Genomic DNA, 20,046 nt, shown 5'->3' on the forward strand with positions numbered 1-20,046 from the left:
AAAAAAAAAAAAAAAAAAAAAAAGGTTTTGGATGGGTACACTATAGAAGGAGAGTGGGGAAGGTAACAAGAGGAGACTTGATCTTAAGACCTCTTGGAGTGAGTGGGCTTAGCATACCACAACCTCATAAACTGTGTAAGCTTATTTAGTAACCCTACTATATAAATTTTTTGTCATAACTTGTACAAGTAGGCCTCTAGGTTCTTTATTCAAATGGTTCCACCAAACAGAGTTTCTCAAGTCACAAAATATGGTGTGGAAATCCCAAATCATGCAAGAGATTATGGTATTTGTTGATGTATCATAAATGAAAATTAACATACATACGGCTAAATGCTAAAGAAAGAGTATATGGTTGAATTTGAGTATGAAACCTGATAAATGACCTACCTTGGCAGTCTACTATAGCCACAAAACATGAGTACATGCTTTTATAATAGTATGATATGATATATGATATATAGGGTTAAAGAATGCTATCTCCTAGTGTACCCTATACCCACACACATAGGGAAGTGTAGCCAAGTAATGGGCATCTTTTCATAGCTTGGTTCCACTTCCTATGTGTGTGGACATAGGTACATCCTTGTCTACCTGGTGCAGGAAACACCTGAAAACAAAATGCATATACAGACCACATTGCTCTCTTTATCAAGATGCTAAAGATGCTGACGCATACCATCCTATTCGTAAGTGTATCATGTGTGAACAAAATTTGAGTTATTTTTATAATTATATTTAAGAAAAATCTTATTGTAACCATATCTTGATGGAAGGAGTCGTTTCCCCACACTAACAAGTAGCAGATGTGAAAAGCCCATGTTCACCAAAGAAAAGAATAAAATTTCTCAAAAGGGTGGTAGGGACAAAGAGAACAAGTTTCCTTTTCAATGAATAGTTTCAGCTTTAGTTCTTTAAAAAGTTGTCTTTTATTTATTAACGGTCACCTACCACTTCTAATTTTTGATTAATTGTTTATGCCCCAACTCACCCCCCACCCCAAACCCCCACGGCGGCCCCCTCCAAAAAAAAAAAGAGAAAATTATACTCCCCTCCCTTGAACTATGGCTTAATATCAAGTTTCCCTCACGTACTTTCATATGTATCAGCACCCTTCCCTCTAGTTATGAAAATTCTATCAAATGTCCCATAAGTGACTGATGGTGTTAAACTAGCCTGTAAAAAGACCAGTTTACCTTTCCAGCAATATACCTATATTCTCTTCCTTCTTTCTCTTTTCTTCATTAGAATCCACATTTCTTTGAAACAGCACACATTTGGAAGAAAGCTTGCACCTTGTGCTCAAGTAGGCTTCCTCTACTTTGCATTCTTGCTGGAGAAATCACGCTTACGCCTGAATCATTTGGTAGAGCTTTACTCTTCGATTCAGCCTTGACCGCATGAACTTTTTGTTCTCTGCATAGCTTTCGTCGAGGTGCAGCTTTAGTCTGGCCCCCGTAGCCATCAAAGCTTTCAAAGTGTTGACTCCTAAGTACAGGAAGAAGAAGATGGAGGAGAGTGGCCTCACATAAGATTAGTACATGGCAATAGAAAGAAATTGCAGTGAAATCAATGATCTAGGTTAATCTCAAAAACAATCAAAATTCAACTATTTCTACATAATCTAATCAAACTATCAGAGGTTAACATGTTGAAAATCAAACCATCAGAGATTTATATTAGCTAAAAGGCAATGCCCAAAACATAGAAAGAGTTGATTGGTTCTGGAAGCCCATTCATCTATCCATATGGGAGTTGCGGAAAAACAGAGAGGGTGTGTGGGTTTAGAGAGAGAGAGAGAGAGAGAGAGAGAGAGGGTTGCAAGGAACAGTTTTTGATCACCACCATTAACTATTTCCCTAATACTAACATCAACCATACTTCCTTAACTAGTAACTATTTCTCTAATCTTATTAGAAAAAAAAAAAAAAAACTATTTATTTGTTGTAATCATTTTTCTTCCCTGGTATCATCACCGGTCAAACCATTAAAGATCCATACATGTTGTTCGTCTGATCACTTTCATTAGTAGCTTCCAAAAAATTTTTATTGCTGCCACTTTCTATTATGATTTTGGAATTTTCTGACATCGTGTTGGTTTGTTTGCTTCCATCAGCCGTCTGAAACGAAATTGAGGGACAAGTCATTAAGGGCACAACGATGAAAGCTATGCAGAGAACAACACGGTTAGGGCTGTGGATCAGAGCATTCAAGAAGGGGCATCGACAATGGGAGGAGCACGATGGGATCAGATCCAGATCGTGATGAAGACAGGCAACAACGATGGAGCAAATTGCTACATGATTCAGTCAAAACACTATCGATGGTGGAGAGCGACGAACGACGATGAAGAAGGGACTGTGGAGAGGAGCAACGATGACCGAGAGGGTTAGTCTATTTGGTCTTTTTAGGGATTAAGGGTTCATTCATATGGAAGGGTAATTTTGGAAGAAAATTACCCACTTGAGTGATGATGTCATCACTTAACAGGGATATCTAATAGAAAAAGCACATTTGATAGAATCTTCAAACTAGAGGGGAGGGTGCTGATATATTTAAAAGTATGTGGGGAATTTGATATTAAGCCATAATTTAGGGGAAGGAAGTGTGGAGGGAAGTGTAATTTCCTAAAAAAAAAAAAGAAAGTGTTTTGATCAGTTAAGTTTATTTTTATACGCTTGGTACGTTGTTGACATGAGGGTCATTTTCTAGTTTTATTGTCAAAGTAGGTTTGCAGCCATATGATAGCCTATTTATTATATTCCACTAAAAAAAAGTATTATACTTTATTGTATTGTATCTTATACATATAACCGTCCCATACATAAAGAATTTTAAATGATAAAAGGTGGGATGGAGGGGAGATGAGTAGGAGGGACTTTATTGTATTGTATCTCATACATATAACCGTCCCATATATAAAGAATTTTAAATGATAAAAGGGAGGATGGAGGGGAGTTGCGCACAAGGGATGGGGCAGGGGCTGCGGTGAGAGGGGTGTGGGGTGGGAGTCGCATTGTGGGGCAGAGAGTGGGGACATTACCAAAGAGAGACTGAGGGAATGGTGGTGCCATTGGATGGGATTGTGAGAGGGAAGTAAACGGAAGGAAAAGAAAGGGAACAAGAGTAATTTAGGGATTTAGAATTAGTATTAGTAGGAAAGAAAGAAAGGTTGGTGGAATTTCTCCAATGGTCACTATGAAATGATGAAGCATATCTATGAGAGGCTGAATGGATTGTACCATCTCATGATAATTTTCAAGACATTTAGGTATGGTCTATCCCAATCGGATTGTTTTTCTGCCAACTCAGCTTGGGAAAGGTTAAGAATAAGGCACCTTGTAGTTTCATGGTACTAAATGATATGATGTAAAATAGTACTTCTTAGAGTGACCCTTTTTAGATGGAGAATGATTACCAGTTGCCTTCTATAGGATGAAAAATATATTAAGAAGAAAGTTCCTTTGGCTTCAAGATGTAGTTTTAGTTTGAAAGAAGTGAAAATTATATCACATATATTTTTAGATTGCAATTTCTTCGGAGTCTGTGTGATTCTTCGTTACAAATCTATGACTTGAAGTTGATCAACTTTCAAATTATTCTTTCACCGTATGTATATGTGAATGAAATCATTGACTTAACCACTGAAATTTTCGAGTCTTTCAGTAAATATACAGGAGAGAGGAAGTTTCCCTTCAAATTTCAGCTTGAAAGGTTGATTCTATCATCTGCTGTTGTTTAATTATCTATTTGAATGGGTCAAGAAATTACAATATAAATCCATATATTTGAGAAGTAAGAGTTAGATAAGATCCTTAAAAATTCATATAAGGTAGGAGTGGTCCTAGTTTCTTATTTCACAAAAATATATTGAGGACAATGAATTTATTATTATTATTATTATATTTTAATATTTTAATATTTTATTATTATTATTTATTTATTTACTTATTTTTTTGGAAATAGGTAGAAATTATTTATTCAGAGAAAGGAAAAAGAAGAAACAAGATGGGATACAACCTCAACAAGCAACCTGATTTTCAAGAACAAACTCAATCAGGGCCTCAACAATAAAGAGAGGACAGCAGGCCAAGGGACAGAAGTTGACAATGTTCCTCCAGTTCGTGGCTTGGTTTCTTCTTCTTTGGAAATCTGTAGCTTCACAACAAGATTTTGGTTTCACATACAATGGATTTCGAGGAGTTGACATGAGCTTGGACGGGTTGGCGCATATTACAGACAATGGCCTCCTTATGTTGGTAAACAACACCAATCAACAGGTGAGTCATGCTTTGTACCCGCATCCAATTCACTTCAAGAATTCATCCACTGGCAAAGCTTTATCCTTCTCTACTACTTTTGTTTTTGCTATTGGGGAAACCAAATATGGTGGCCCTGGAATGGCCTTCGTGATTGCACCCTCAAGAGAATTCCCAGGTGCTTTGCCAAGCAATTATTTTGGGCTTTTCAATATGACCAACATCGGCAAACCATCCAATCATGTCATCGCAATCGAGCTCGATTGCCTCCAAAACAAGGAGTTCAACGATATCGATGGAAACCATGTTGGTATTGATATCAATGACTTGAAATCTGTTCAATCTGCAACTGCTTCTTACTTTAGTGATAAAGAGAACCAGTTTGTGAACCTAAGCCTCACCAGTGGACAACTCTTGCAACTCTGGGTGGAATATTATGGTGCAGAGAATCAACTTAATGTCACTTTAGCTCCTATTAACATCCCTAAACCAACCATCCCACTCTTGTCCTTGAAAATTGATCTTTCTGAGTTCATTGTGGATCCCATGTTTGTGGGATTCTCCTCAGCTACATACGTCTTGCCAGTATCCTATTATGTTTTGGGATGGAGTTTTGAAACAAATGGGGAAGCAAGAGAACTCACTCTCTCTCACCTTCCAAAGCTTCCTCAAACAGGACATAAAATGAGACATAGTCTTTTTATTGTTGTATTTTCCGTAATAGGTGCTACTTCAGTTTTGACCTCAATCTTCATCCTCCAATTTATTGTGAGAAGGAAGAAAAAGTTTGCCGAAGTTCTTGAAGATTGGGAGCTCGATTATAGACCTCACAGGTTCAAATATAAAGACCTCTACATCGCCACCAAGGGATTCAAGGATAAGGAGCTTCTCGGGACTAGGGGCTTTGGTAGGGTCTATAGAAGTGTATTACCCACATCCAAAACAGAGGTTGCAGTAAAGCGAGTCTCCCACAATTCTAGACAAGGAGAGAGAGAATTCATTACTGAGATAATCAGTATAGGTAAATTGAGGCATCGGAGCATAGTCCCACTCTTAGGCTATTGCCGACGTAAGGAAGAACTCCTTCTAGTCTATGATTTCATGCCCAACGGGAGTCTTGACAAACTTCTTTTTGATCAAACAACAACAAAGATGATTCTGAGTTGGTGTCAAAGATTTCGAATCATCAAAAGCATGGCGGACGCGTTATCATATTTGCACGAAGAATGGAAACAAGTTGTGGTTCATAGAGACTTAAAGTCCAGTAATATCTTATTAGACAAGGAGCTAAACGGAAGATTGGGAGATTTTGGTCTTGCAAGATTATATGATCATGGAGCTGACCCTGAAACCACCCATGTGGTAGGAACATTTGGTTATCTTGCACCAGAACTTGGTAGGACTGGGAAAGCAAACCCTAGTGTGGATGTGTTTGGGATAAAAATCCTCTATTGTTCTGATCCTCTATTGTTCCATGTTTTGCTAGGTGCAGAGCGCGACACGTGGATGATGCATCATCAACGGTCAAGATTAGATTGGTTTGAAAGGGTTATTAAATCCGGTTTAAGTGGATGATTCGAACCACCATTTTTGAACCGGTCCTTTACCAAACAACTCATTTGCAGGTTTGAATTTCAAATCCCTAAAACCCATTTTTGAATTTCATTCCCCGCTGGTTGCTTTCTCTCTGAGAAACCGTCTCTCTGTCCCTCACTTCACTCGAAGCTCACGAATGGAAATCGCCTGCAGGTTGCCCTCTCTCGCACGACGCGCTCATCTCTCGCTGCTCACAGAGGAGAAACCCTAACGGTGGTTTCTTCTGCTGCTCCCGGTCAAGGTCGAAGCTCACGAAGGGGTTTTTCCCGTAGGCGAAAGGGATTAGTTGTGGTTTCTTCTGCTGCTCCCGGTCAAGGTCGAAGCTCACGAAGGGGTTTTTCCTGTAGGCGAAAGGGATTAGTTGTCTAGGGATTAGTTGTCTCTCTATCTTGCGAAGGGGATTTTTTGCTAGGTTTGAGTCACTATCGCGCCGAACTTTTTTCTGGGTTTGATTCATTCACTGTTAGTTTTTTTTTTTTTTTTTCCTGCTTGGTGTTGTTCTACAACAGAGGTTTCTTGCCACGAAGGGGTTTTTTTTTCCTGCTCTGTCGCGGTCTCCTCCCCTCGTGAAGGTCTCTCTTCCTTCAGAGGTATGTTTCCAGATCTGAACAAGTAATGTAGTGTTGTCTCTCTGCTCTGTCGCGGTCCACTTGTTAGTTCAGTGACAATCCCTACTTTGGGAATTGGGATCCTATCCAGAGGAGGTAAGCAACATCAGGTTAGTTTCTATTTCTTGTCTTCTTACCTCTGTTATGATGAGCATGGGAATCAAGTCTGTATATATCCCATGTTGGGACATGTAACAGCTTTTTAATCAAAGAATGGAACAGAGTTGAGTTGCAGATATGCTGCTGTTAGTATATTTTTGCTACCGCAGGCCAGTGTCAGCATATTTCCTGGGTCATTTCTTACAGGAGTGGATTTTTCATGTTCTTCTCTCCTTTTAAGTTTAGCTGAGATCAATCAGACAGGTTATATAGACTTGAACAGTCCAAACTCAATGGTTTAGAGAAATTCTTTCAGATTTTGATAGATATACTTAGCCTCAGCATGAAATTGAATTTCAGGAACAGAAATTTGTCTCTGAATGTAAGCCCCATAAAATACACCCAAGTTTGTCTGATTGAATGGAAAATTTGATGACAAACCAAATTTCCAAAGTTTTGTTTTTTCCCCCTGAAAGCAAGAATCAAAGTACAGCACCAGACAGCAATGTTGTGTTATGTTTTGGGATCTTGAATAGGTTTGAACTTATTTGATAGACCATCTGTTAGGTCTGTATTGTATTGTCTAAAAACAGGAAGGGACAAAAAAAAACAAAATATCTAAAAGAATGAAGCCATACACTGCTTATCATTTGCCCAGACAAATATAGTACAGATATACAAACTCAGGATGGAACCTTTCTTATTTTTATCATAGCAATATCAAGATAGAGGATGAAATTAAATGATGGAAACTTTGAAATCTATTCATTTCGATTATTTTCTTATGGATATTGCATTTTACAGAGAAATGGATGCACAACAACGGATGTGTAGCTGTGGAGAGGTGATGGTCATCCGAACTTCTCAAACGGCGCGGAATCCTGGACGAAGATTTTACAGATGTCCGGTAGGCGGAAAACATCCGGGATGTTTTATATGGTTGGACCCAGTATCGAGGAATTATACTGACACTGGAGACACAGGAACATGTTATTCAACAGAAAGTGTTAATAGGAACACACAGGCCATCTCAGCTATTCGTCAACCCTCCTATAGTCAACAAGTGCGGAAACAAGTACTAGTGGACCAGTCGTTGCTCAACCATTATTATGGTTTAACCATCTTTCTATGTATTTGGGTGTTAATTCTCTCGTGCTATGTCTTTTATGTAACGGCTTTGTAAATAGTACTAAAGTGGTGTTTCATATTATGTATGGAGTAAATACAAGATCAAGAGTTTATGTAAGATTTCATAATTTTTTTTCCTTTTCGGATGATTATTAACTTTTGTTTGTTAATGAAAAACCTTCCCATAAGCACCTTGAATTTGCTGCTTGTCTCTAAAGATGATAAATCATTCACAATTAAATCTATCTGAATGTTTTTCAGGACCAGGCAGGCTTGTTATGCATTAGCCTCTTTTATTTTTCAAATTCTCCCTCAATATGCATAGCCTTCATGGATTACTGTGTACATGGGTGGCCAGGGAAAGAGGTGCCTTATGGCACAAATGTGAAATAGGAGAGTCGATATCTCTCGATCCCTCCTCTCCATCCTCCTCATACTGAATAATAGGATGGTGTCATGTATGAAAACCAGAATTTTTATTATTTTTTTTGGGTGAAATCTTTTAGTTTCTTTCTACTCAGTTCGCAGGTGTGAACCTTCCTCTGTAAATTAGTTTGATTCTCTACTTAGTTGTTCTGTAAATTAGCACTCAACAATAGAAATGAAAATTTTAAAAATCCTGTGTTATTTGTAAAGTTCATGGATCATAACCTGTTTCTGTCCTCCTGTGCAGTTTTCAGCTTGCAAGAAGGGATTTCCAGCATACCAAAATCCCCTTTCAGGTGAAAAGAGTGAAGTAAAGCTGTAAAAGGCAGGGTTGGATTGGGGAAGATGGTTCCCTAGCTTGACATCCATCCCCCAAAATCCCCTTTCAGGTCTTGATCTCCATTAGCTTCAACACCTGAAGGAAATTGGATGGTAGATGCATGACAGCAGTAGAAGAACAGACTAACCATCACCCAGAAATGCTTATCTCATAAATACCTGCAAACCTGAAACTTTTAGAAGCCAGTGTTAAGCAATCTCGTTAGCCAGATTAAATGTATTATAGTGTTGAGCAATCTCTCTGTGTATATCACATTTTTGTATAGTCTCATACCAGAAGTGCATAGCAATTGGGTTTGAAAGCTTGCCAGAAGAGTTCCTTCACCTGAACTCAGGATCTCTTTGTTTCATTCTCCATCACCCTCTTCTTACCTGAGGTTTCATCTGAAACCAACAGAAACAACAATCTGCTTCATTCTTGGCCGGAGCATTGAAAAGTCAGCTTTAAGGGCCACTACCAGTATCCGCTCTCTTGTGTGAAAGATCTGAACCAGATACATGAAACACCTGTAATATAATTTTGTCACACAAGATCACATAAATCCAATTGTCCTACGGTAAGGCGAATCAGATGGGCATCGATGCAACTCATACATTTTTGAGTAGGATTCTTGAGTAACAACACCTGATTTGTTGAGGGGGTGGGGGGTGGGGGGACCAAAGCAATACAATAAACAACATAAATTTGAGGTTTCCTGATGGACTTTATGGGCCTACAAGTAGTATGACTTGTAGTTGAGGCAAAAAAGTATAGCTAGTACCTCAGGTTCTCAGTTGATACCAGGAAGAGTAAAGTCAGTGTCCCATGAAGGATGTTTATTCTCTCACCAAGGGTCTTTTCTTAGTTAAAACCCAGGTTGGTAATGGCCTCCCAGAGTGTTTCACCCACAAAACTGTGGGTCAGCCAGGACCCATTGTAAAACTCAGGCTCGGTTGGATCCTACAAGTCCTATCTGGTTAAGAAGAGGGTGAAGGGAAAAAGCTAAAGAGAACAAAGAGCAAAGGAAAAAAGAAACAAAAGCCAGATTCTTTGGCTGTTAAAGAATTTGCCACCCCACTTCAAATTCTAGTTGGCTACCCTATTCAAATACTGTTTGAACAATCAAGAATCTCAAAACCCATTTATAGTTTGAGTTCCATTGAAGAAATCAAGACCCAAAAAGCAAGAATTCTTCCCATTTTCAAACATTCTTTCCTCTTATAAGTAGCAGTCTCAGTCTCAGTCTCAGTCCACCATACCAAGCAATCAGCAGCAGCAGCAGCACCACCACCACCAGCTGCACAGCATTTGGAACAATGAGATGCTGAAACCAGGCCCTTTTTTATGGCATCTCCATGTACTTGGGTCCCTGAACTCAAATCTGTCAATGCTGAACAAGCGTGAAAAATGCTGGTATACATGAAGCGATTCATAATCATACCATTATCCCTCAAATACTGGAGAACTTCAAGAGCCTCCTCAAATTTGCCAATCTGCAACCATCCAGAGATTAAAGCACTCCAATAAGCGTCATTAGGGTCAGAAATCCTGTTAAAAGCTTGACGAGCTTCCTCTAGACTTCCAATACTTGGCATAAAAATCCACAAGGGGTGTCCCCACTGAAACCCCTGAATCCATCCCCAATTTAACAATGTAACCATGAATCTGCCTCCCAGTACCCAAGTCCCCTAACTTGGAACATGCCTTGAGGACAGCAGAGAATACAAACTTATCCAATTCAATAACTTCATTTATCATCCTGGCAAATAATGCGAAAGTTTCCTCCTTTCTATCCGCCTGGGTGTACCCCATCATTAGCCCAGTCCATGTTACAGCATTCTTCTCTGCCATCCTATCAAAAACAAGCTTGGAACTCTCTAAGCATCTGCACTTCACATACATGTTAAGCAGGGCAGTATCGATCAAAATGTCAGGAGTTAATCCATTCTTAACCATTTGAGAATGCATCTGCTTGCCAAGCTCTAAGCATGAAGGAAATGACAGTGATCGTATCAAACCAAGATAAACTGACTGGTTAACGTTATTTCCAGTTGAATTCATATCTGAAACCAACCTGACAGATTGAGAAAACATCCTTTTCTGTGCATAAGCCTGCTCCAACCTGTTTAAACAAAACAATGAGATGCCATTTGAGCATGTTCTGCTACATAATTTTTTTCTGAAAAATTATAATATAATCCAAGCCTAAGATCTAGCTTCATTCTGAAAAATCAACCACGATGCCCTAATGGAACAGGGGGTATTTGAAATAATGCAACAAACTGATTTGAAGCTAATGGAACTTCCCACAAAATAGTCTCTTTCACTAACCTTTGCAGTGTTGTAGACAGAATTCAGTTACAATCAGAAATAATGCAGTCTCTTTCCTACTTGGGTTGATCCCCAACAACTCTGTGGCCAAAAGGGAGCTACTGTTCAAGGTGGGATTGGTTAGATCTTTGTTTTAGCAGTTTAACTAGATTTCAAAACATTTCAGTAGAATTGACTCTTTAGTTAATCAACAATATTCTGTGCTACTTCTATTATTCTATTTCTTTTCTGACGATAGTTTCAATCTTCTATGAAAGATACAGACATATTGAGCAGTAAAACATTATTCATATCAATACCTCTTCTCACCATACACAGACTCCATCAAATCTGAACTCATTCACAACCCAAAAAAATAACAGCAAACCTAGATTGTCCAAAGTCTTGGTGGATTCGAACCACCATAACCTGGGCATTAGCCCAGATGCTCTACCATTTTGAGCTAAAGACTCCTTACCTACAAAAAAAAAATGGTTAGTATATTATAGACTAATCCATCAATAAAAATATGCTTAATATCCTGGATGTATTGGCAATCACAAAAAAGAAAAAAAAAAGTTAGTTCCTCATTGACTGAATGTATCTAATAGCAAATAAATAATGTTCCTCATCAACTGAATGTATTTAATAGCAAATAAATAATGTTCCTCATTAAATGAATCTAAATACAATCTTCATCTAGTGATTGATGAGCTGCAGATGCTTGTGATTGATGAACTGCAGATGCTTGAGATGACATATAGGAAATAGACTCCTGCAGGTAACATTGAAAATTAGGGCAATCCAGATTCATATAAGAAAATGAAAAATGCAGCAAACAACATAACTAACTAAAAGTATTTACCCTAAGTGACATGTAACCGGGATAAATGTTATCAAACAGTTGCATATTGTATGAGGCAGGTGTTGGTTGCTGTTCTTGTAGTTGTTGATTATTACTTGGCCCTCCACTCTTTTTTTTTTTGCCTTGCTTTTCGACCCAACTCTTTAGCCTTCTTCCACCTTTACTTTTCTCTTTATGTTTGAAACGTATCCCATCATACACGTCAGTTGAGAAATCAGTCAATATTGGCATATCAGGGCAATCGGCTGGGTTGATTCTAATATTACCAACCTTCAATCTTAATTCATTAGCAGCATCTTTCATCAATTCGTAACCCTCAAATGTGTTAGCAGCTTCTGATGCTATTTCAACAAATTCATGACAAATACGCCTATACCGCTGTGTACGGTCCAGGTTGACATCCTCTTCAATTTCCTTCCCCCTATTGTCATTAACTACCATAGTTCTTGCTCCCCGTGTCCATCTCTTCAAAATGTAGGAATCAGGAATACGCTTTATGTCGAGCACATCTAAAACTTTCAAACAATGGCAACAAAGAATACCATCTGTTTCGAATTTCCTGCACGCGCAAACTATAATTCCAGCAAGCGGGTTACAACATACTTGATATTCGCCTTCTACATCAACAATCCCAACTCGAAAATCAATGAAGGGAAATCTATCAGTTCGGTCTCTGATGCAACAAACAGTCATCCAATTATATTCCTCTTGAAATAACGCATAAATGGTAGGAGTGTAAACTGATCCAGCTTGTTTCTGGACAATTGACATTGAATTTGCAAGTCGTGGCAACTTGTTTGTTGATTCAAATTCAGCTTTTAATTCATTGCCACGCTTCTGATTAAGAACTCTCTCAAAGTGCTTAAAAAATTGCACAACATCCAAAGTTGACTTCAAATAATCCTTCAAATCACTATTTAAACTCTCACTGAGTTGTGTACTTCGAATACCTAATGTGAATGTGTTTTTCATGTAGCACTTCGCCCATTTATTTCTAATTGTATACATGCGTCTCAACCATGCATTATCCATAACACCATTTTCACTAAGCAATCTAGACCATGCTCTCTCGAATTGTTCTTCCTCATCATATTGGTATATGCATTTCTTTATATCTTTAAGAAACCCGGAGCCATCTTTCATCATATTACCCAAATGCTTAATACCATTCTGCATTAAGTGCCATGTACACAACCCATGCCACGTCTGAGGCCACGTGTCTGTTAATGCTATAGTCATAGCAGCATCTTGGTCCGTGAAGATAGTTATAGGCTTCTTTCCACCATGTGCCTCAGCAAATACCTCAAATAACCACTTGAAAGATTCCACTGTCTCATCATATAAAAGTGTGGCCCCGAATACAGTGCATCCTCTATGGTGATTAAATCCAGCAAACACCCCAAGCGGCCTACACTGTCTGTTGGTGCGAAATGTAGTGTCGAAGCTGACTACATCTCCAAAGTGTGCATAATCAATGATCATCTTTGGATCAGCCCAAAATATATTAGTTATTTGTTCTTCACTATCCAGCTGAACTGAGTATGTGAAAGATGGATTGTTCCTAGTTTGAGTAACAAAGTAATCCAACAAACTACCTGCTTCACCATATGATAAGGAACTCATTCTTTTAGTACGGAGGTAGTTCCTAACATCTTGGGTCGTACAACTCAAGTTCTCGATCCCACCAGCCTGCCTACCCATCAACTCAATTGTGAATCTAGGTTTAATGCCCGAGTCATCAGCCAAATCAATTTCATACATATGTATGTCTGACATATGCCTTTGTGAACGCATCATATGAACTGTTGAATCAGTATGGAGATCATGATTATGTTCCTCCACAAATTCACGACACATATATTTTCCATCCCCACCCAAACATATGGCCATCTCTGCTTTGCAATTTGTTCTTGTCTCAGCTCGGGGGTTAGTAACATTCTTGTCTCGCTTGTCTGGTTGCCGAGACCCAGCTTTTGAACAAACAAATCGCCTTGACGTAATAATCTCTCTGTCTTTCTTGCTTTTATTCACAGTGTGTCTCCTAATACTAAACCCCATTGCCCGTCCGTAACTGTTGTAAAAATCATATGCTTCCTGTTCTGAATTGAATAACATACCAACCTGAGGTTTCCTCGCATCATTCAAACAAGCATTCTCCATACTAGACAAAACAAATAAAAACAATGATACCTTAGATACTACTACATTATTGGATGTAATAGACCATAGTTCTTAGAATATGGATCTTATAGCCAGTCAAAGAAGAAGAATGAAGGTTACATTAGTTAGAAAAGAAAGTAACTGAAAAACTTAACTTGTAATGGTTCACCCAAACATATTTTTAGAGATATAGTTTATTTATCTGAGTTTGACCAATACATAATGAAAATGTTTTATAAGATGATATATGTATATTTTACTGTTTGTAAACATAAGATGATATACAGAGCTCTGTCCCCTTATTTTTGGAGCTTCACTCTATGATAACGGAGGTAATTTTTTGTTTCAAAGAGGTTAATGATCTAGTGGGATGGTTTAAAATTTGGATTATACACCCTAAGCAAGAAAATGAGCTTACTTCGACGAGAACGCAAAACAAACAAGAAAATAACAGAAGTAAAATGAGATTTAAGAACATATACATCATCTAAATTAGCACCAGTAGCTCAATCTAAGGATGATCCTTGAAGACAAATGTTTGTCATTTAAAAACAAAATAGGAAATAGTAAATGGTGATGCGAGAACAGCACAAATCAACCACTTATTCCACCAAAACTAAGGGAGCATCACATTTTACCTCTTGAAAACTCTGCGAATGAAATTTCTGCCAAAAAAAATTTCTGCCAATGCTTATGTGGAGTGATATAGAGAGTGAATAAGAAAATATCTAGGGAATTGGAACTCCAGCTGCTTATGTGGGCACAATAGAGAAGAAGGAATATCCGATAGAATTTTTAAAACCAAACAACCATCTTGACATGTTCAACAACATCCACATTTACTTGTTCAGATCTGGAATATGAACCATATTGATATATTCAATAGCATCCACATTTACAACTGAGACGCAACACGATGACAACACTACATTACTTGTTCAGATCTGGAAACATACCTCTGAAGGAAGAGAGACCTTCACGAGGGGAGGAGACCGCGACAGAGCAGAGAAACCCCTTCGTGGCAAGAAACCTCTGTTGTAGAACAACACCAAGCAGGAAAAAAAAAAAAAAAAAAACTAACAGTGAATGAATCAAACCCAGAAAAAAGTTCGGCGCGATAGTGACTCAAACCTAGCAAAAAATCCCCTTCGCAAGATAGAGAGACAACTAATCCCTAGACAACTAATCCCTTTCGCCTACAGGAAAAACCCCTTCGTGAGCTTCGACCTTGACCGGGAGCAGCAGAAGAAACCACAACTAATCCCTTTCGCCTACGGGAAAAACCCCTTCGTGAGCTTCGACCTTGACCGGGAGCAGCAGAAGAAACCACCGTTAGGGTTTCTCCTCTGTGAGCAGCGAGAGATGAGCGCGTCGTGCGAGAGAGGGCAACCTGCAGGCGATTTCCATTCGTGAGCTTCGAGTGAAGTGAGGGACAGAGAGACGGTTTCTCAGAGAGAAAGCAACCAGCGGGGAATGAAATTCAAAAATGGGTTTTAGGGATTTGAAATTCAAACCTGCAAATGAGTTGTTTGGTAAAGGACCGGTTCAAAAATGGTGGTTCGAATCATCCACTTAAACCGGATTTAATAACCCTTTCAAACCAATCTAATCTTGACCGTTGATGATGCATCATCCACGTGTCGCGCTCTGCACCTAGCAAAACATGGAACAATAGAGGATCAGAACAATAGAGGATTTTTATCCGTTTGCATTTGGGGTTTGTCTACTCGAAATTGCTTGTGGTAGGAGGCCTATCGAGCCAGAAGCATCTGAAGAGTGTGTTGCACTGGTCGATTGGGTGATTTCATGTTGGTGTAGGGGCAGGATTCTTGATACTGTGGATCCAAAATTGGGATTGAATTATGATGTGGAGGAAATGGAGTTGGTGTTGAAACTTGGATTGCTTTGTTCCCACTCTATACCAACTAAAAGGCCTCATATGGTAGAAGTTCTGCGTTATTTGAAGGGAGAAGTCCCTCTACCAAAGCTGAGATTGCTTGGACTGCAAACAGGCATCAATGACACAGATTTTGTGCCTTCAACAGGTTTTGGTGATGTCTCTACTCACAGTCCTTATCTTCGGAGCCCAATGAGTCGGTCATTATCAGCTGCAGAATCTCTACTCTCTCAAGGTCGGTGAGTTTTTCGCAGTCATGTTTATGTATCTGTAGCAGTAAGTTTAACTTCTGGATGTTGCAATACAGTAAGAGAACCTGGTAGCTCTGTTCTAGAGTTAAAAGGGTCTCCCAAGAGGACCGCTCTACCAGTGTTACAGGGTAATCAGATCATCTGATCTGGAAATATTAAAAAATGTCCTAAACTTGCTCTGTTTCTGTTCCAGAACTGAAGTATTCTGAATCCAGCCCTTAGATCTGTGCCATATCTGAGGAATTTATTGAGCATATCTAGATAAGATTCGATCTAAGTTTTAATCTATTCTAATTCTTGGATTTGATTTTATTTTATAATTCCTATTTGCTGGATTAGATCCAAGTTTAAGTTTAGGTTTAGGTTTAGGTTTAGTTGATTGTTGTAGACTTGGTCAAGGAGTTCATCAAGTAGGCTGGCCGTTGGAAAGTTTGAATCATGACCATGTTTCTTCTCCCAAGTCTCCCATCCAACTCTATGGATATTCAACTGCTTGTGGCCCCCACTCCCATGGCTCCCATTGCTCCCAACGTCCCTATGGGCAGTGCTCCCAGCGTGGTGATCAATATGACCGTTATCTATCATTCAAATTGTGAATTCTATTACTATGGTCCAATTTACTCCAGTAGCTGTTGTACACCTTGTAAATTTCTACTATTGACCTATATTTACAATAGTTTGGTTTTTTCTTAACCCACCCAACCCCTCCCAACCCCCCCCCCCAAAAAAAATAAAATAAAATAAAAATAAAAACAATAGTTTGGTTTTAAAATATGGTATAGTATAATATTAATGGTATTAGAAGAATTATCACTCACCTCCCCTAAACTATAGCTAAATGTCAAGTTCTTCACATTTTTTCAAATATTTCACTCCTCTCCCTTCAAATGAAAAAAATTCTATCTTGGGTGCCTGAATGTTTAAATTGACTGTTAAGTTTGTAATATTTTTTCTATAATGACTGAAATACCCCCATACATGTAGAAAACCCATTATACCCCTCTATGAACTAAAATCTCTTCTCTTCCTCTTCTTCTTTATTTTCTTTCCCTGCATCTTCTTCTCGATCTCTGATACAGTTTCTCTTCCCTGCTAGCGTTACTGTTCATCTAAGAAGAATTAACTGAAACTCCTCGGTTCCTTCAGGTTGTGGGCTGATTATTGGGGAGTTTGCTTATACTCCCAAAAGCGACCTGAACCATAGGGAAAAAAAAAATGCCTGAAAGCTCCTTCTATAATGAGATTGAAATCAGAGATTGCTGCTGGTTTCTCTGGTTAAACCTAATTTGCAGAAATTCAAAATTAGAAAGCATCAATGCAACAATATTCTCACTTCTTCCCTCAAATCTTCTTCTGCAATCGCCGTTGCGGTCATAACGATCCCTCCTCCGTCCATGGAAGCGGAGATGGATAAAGAAACACTCTAATCTTCGATTTCAACCTTTTGTTGCCGCCCATCAGATAAGAGTTCTTGCTGCTATGTAATTAGTTCATAGATGAGATGGGTGAGTGATTATTAAGGAGACAGAAACTAAGTAGCGTGAAGGACACCTCGCAGAAGGAAGTGAAGCAAATGGAAGATCATGCCACGACAGTGATGAAACCAACAAGGGACTGAACCAGATGAGGAAGGAGATGATGCTTCTGGTGTAGCAGATTGGAAACTCTTGTCTATCAAATTTCTCGATTCACAGAGAATTTGGGATCGAAACCAACCGATTCCACCCAGAAAGGGAAGGCCTGTGTATAGGGGTGTCAAACGGTGTGGTTTTGGTTATTCGGTTTGGTTTCGATTTAGTTTACATTTTGATAAGTGAAACCAAAATTGCACCGGATAAGAATATGGTGAAATCAAAATCGTTTTCATCCGGTTTCGGTTTTAACGATTTTTAATTGGTTTTTATTATTTAGTTCACAACAGATTTACATGGGGTTAATAGTGTCGTTTTAGAAAATGTTTTGTATCCTACAACTAGTGTAAATCTTACATATATTAAATTTCCTAAAGAATTAAGACAATATACATTTATTTTGCTATGAACAATGTACTTTCTATGTAAAAGACTACATATATTATAACTAATTAACTATGATCCTAAAAATTAGAAAATCAAGGAGTGTGATTGTGTGAAAATGAAACTCCCTTCTCGTTAATACTTTACTTTTTTTTTTTCTCCCTTTTTTTCGTAGAGACTTATAGAATTTCAAAACACTTTGTCTTTTAATATTGGGTGCCGGTTAACCATCGGTTTTTTGGTTTGATTCGATTCTGAACCAAAATTATGGTCAATAAAACCAAAATCCGATCAATTTACTACGATGTGGTTCGGTTCGGCTATAACCGATCGGTTTCAATTCTATTAAATGGTTTCGATTATATATTGACACCTTTACCTGTGTAGTGAATATAGTGACTGGAATCCACATTTAGCGGCTCAGCCTTTCGCCATCATTCTTTACCAAAAAAGAAAAAAAAAAAGGAATTTACTATCACTCCCCTACCTTTTACTCTTTTATGATACTCTCCTGCTTTTTTATTTTTACATCTTTTTCTCCCTACTCTTTTTAAATACCAATATTATCCTTCATTTTCACTTGTAACCTATTACACTTTTTTCATATTGATTGGTTTAAAATATGATTTGACATAGAATAGGGTGTTCATGTGTAATTGTAGCGGCTAAAACTCCCTAGTGATTGAGTAGACGTTGAGCTTTATTTGGGTGTCACTTCCATGGATTCCTATCCATGTAAATCCCACTCCTATATTCAAGCTACTTTCCTTTTTCTTCCATTAATATTAAAACAATTACACTACTTTGAATTTGCACAAGCATGTACATCACGGTTATATGTTCAAGCCCTGTGAGAGATAAAACCAAGGAAAATATAAAAAGAAGCTTAACCGGATTTTGAATCTTTTCAAATACAAGGTAGAGGACTGGGACCATTGACAAAGTTTAGCATGAATGGACGATTCCATCTTATGTACTTTTTTAATTATCCAATTTGTTTTTTTTTAGGGTTAAAGATTCTGAATTTTATTAAAAAAATTGAACGAAAATCAATAATAATAAAAAAAAACCCTCAAAATATAGAGAATAAGAGCCCCACCTTCCACATTGCCATCAATAGGACTTTTAAAAAGCCATCAGCAATATGTAAACCATGGTCTAGATTTCCTATCCTTCACGAGCTCCTCCATGATTTAGATAGCGAAAGAAGTTGTGTCATTAGAGAGACCTGTATTTATTGCATCCTTTGTCAAATATTTAGTGGTTTCTCTATAGCAATGTGTTATCTTCCATATAATTGAATTTAAGTAGGATTCTGCTGCGTCTAGTCTTGTCTAAAAAACCCAGGTAACGACCAGGTTTGCACTACCATCAGTACTACTGCTAAGTCTACTTCATTCTATAAAGCTATCACTCATAGAATGGTGTGATGAGTCCCCTCCATTAAACCTCGAAATTCGACAACATAATTAGTTTGAATTCCAAGGAAATTTTCAAAAGAACTAATGATATCACCTTTATGGTCCCCAAGTATGCCACCCACCCTAGCTTTGCCTGGATTTCCAATTGAGCATCCATCCACGTTCATCTTCACCCAATCTATTGCAGGTTATACCGGTAGGCCTCAATAATTGATCTATTGAGGGAAGATAATGCTTGTAATTCCAACCTACGCCAGCATAATAAGTCCCCAGTGTTCTTGATAATTCTTCTCAAGTTCAGTTGCAGCTCCTTAATATCCTTTTTTACTATATTAATAATATGATTACTACTTTGCCATCTACCTTCATATCTTCTTTCGTTCCACTCCCTCTAAATATTTTCTGCCACACAAGGATAAATCCAACCATCCAAGTTTCTTTTGTTGATAAAATTCTTCTCTTCCTAAACCACCATTGTGCATAAGGTTGTTAATCGGTTTGGTCTCGGTTTAAACGGTGCGGATTTGTTCAGTTCACATTTATTTGACTAAAACCATAACCGCACCATTTACTAAATGGTTCCACTTTCTGAAACCGCGACCGTTTAGTAAACGGTTTAACGGTTTTGGTTTCCACGGTTTCTAAACGGTGTCGGTTTCACTGTTTTAAACTGTTTCAGTTTCGATTTATTC

General features: G+C 38.2%; 1 protein-coding gene and 2 long non-coding RNA genes across 3 annotated transcripts; 2 read left to right on the forward strand and 1 right to left on the reverse strand.

Moving 5' to 3' along the window:
* The first annotated feature begins 2,228 nt into the window (after positions 1 to 2,228).
* LOC122082237 (L-type lectin-domain containing receptor kinase SIT2-like) lies at positions 2,229 to 15,910 on the forward strand. The gene is made up of 3 exons (XM_042649704.1): positions 2,229 to 2,388; positions 4,159 to 5,689; positions 15,454 to 15,910. The coding sequence occupies exons 1-3, from the start codon at positions 2,229 to 2,231 to the stop codon at positions 15,908 to 15,910; spliced, it is 2,148 nt and encodes a 715-aa protein (XP_042505638.1).
* LOC122081621 lies at positions 5,750 to 7,842 on the forward strand. Its single transcript, XR_006141144.1, has 2 exons — positions 5,750 to 5,884; positions 6,009 to 7,842. It is a non-coding gene; the product is annotated as an uncharacterized LOC122081621 (long non-coding RNA).
* Positions 14,609 to 15,419, reverse strand: LOC122081622. The gene is made up of 2 exons (XR_006141145.1): positions 15,285 to 15,419; positions 14,609 to 15,160 (listed from the first exon to the last, which is right to left on the reverse strand). It is a non-coding gene; the product is annotated as an uncharacterized LOC122081622 (long non-coding RNA).
* Positions 15,911 to 20,046: the final 4,136 nt, after the last annotated feature.

The sequence above is a fragment of the Macadamia integrifolia genome, chromosome 6 (genome assembly GCF_013358625.1).
Source record: "Macadamia integrifolia cultivar HAES 741 chromosome 6, SCU_Mint_v3, whole genome shotgun sequence".
NCBI lineage: Eukaryota > Viridiplantae > Streptophyta > Magnoliopsida > Proteales > Proteaceae > Macadamia > Macadamia integrifolia.

Coding starts and splice junctions, on each gene's coding strand:
- LOC122082237 (XM_042649704.1), top strand. CDS start 2,229: ATGGGAGGAGCACGATGGGATCAGATCCAGATCGTGATGAAGACAGGC. Junction 2,389..4,158: donor GAGCAACGATGACCGAGAGG/GTTAGTCTATTT, acceptor GGAAATCTGTAG/CTTCACAACAAGATTTTGGT. Junction 5,690..15,453: donor GCAAACCCTAGTGTGGATGT/GTTTGGGATAAA, acceptor ATAGAGGATCAG/AACAATAGAGGATTTTTATC.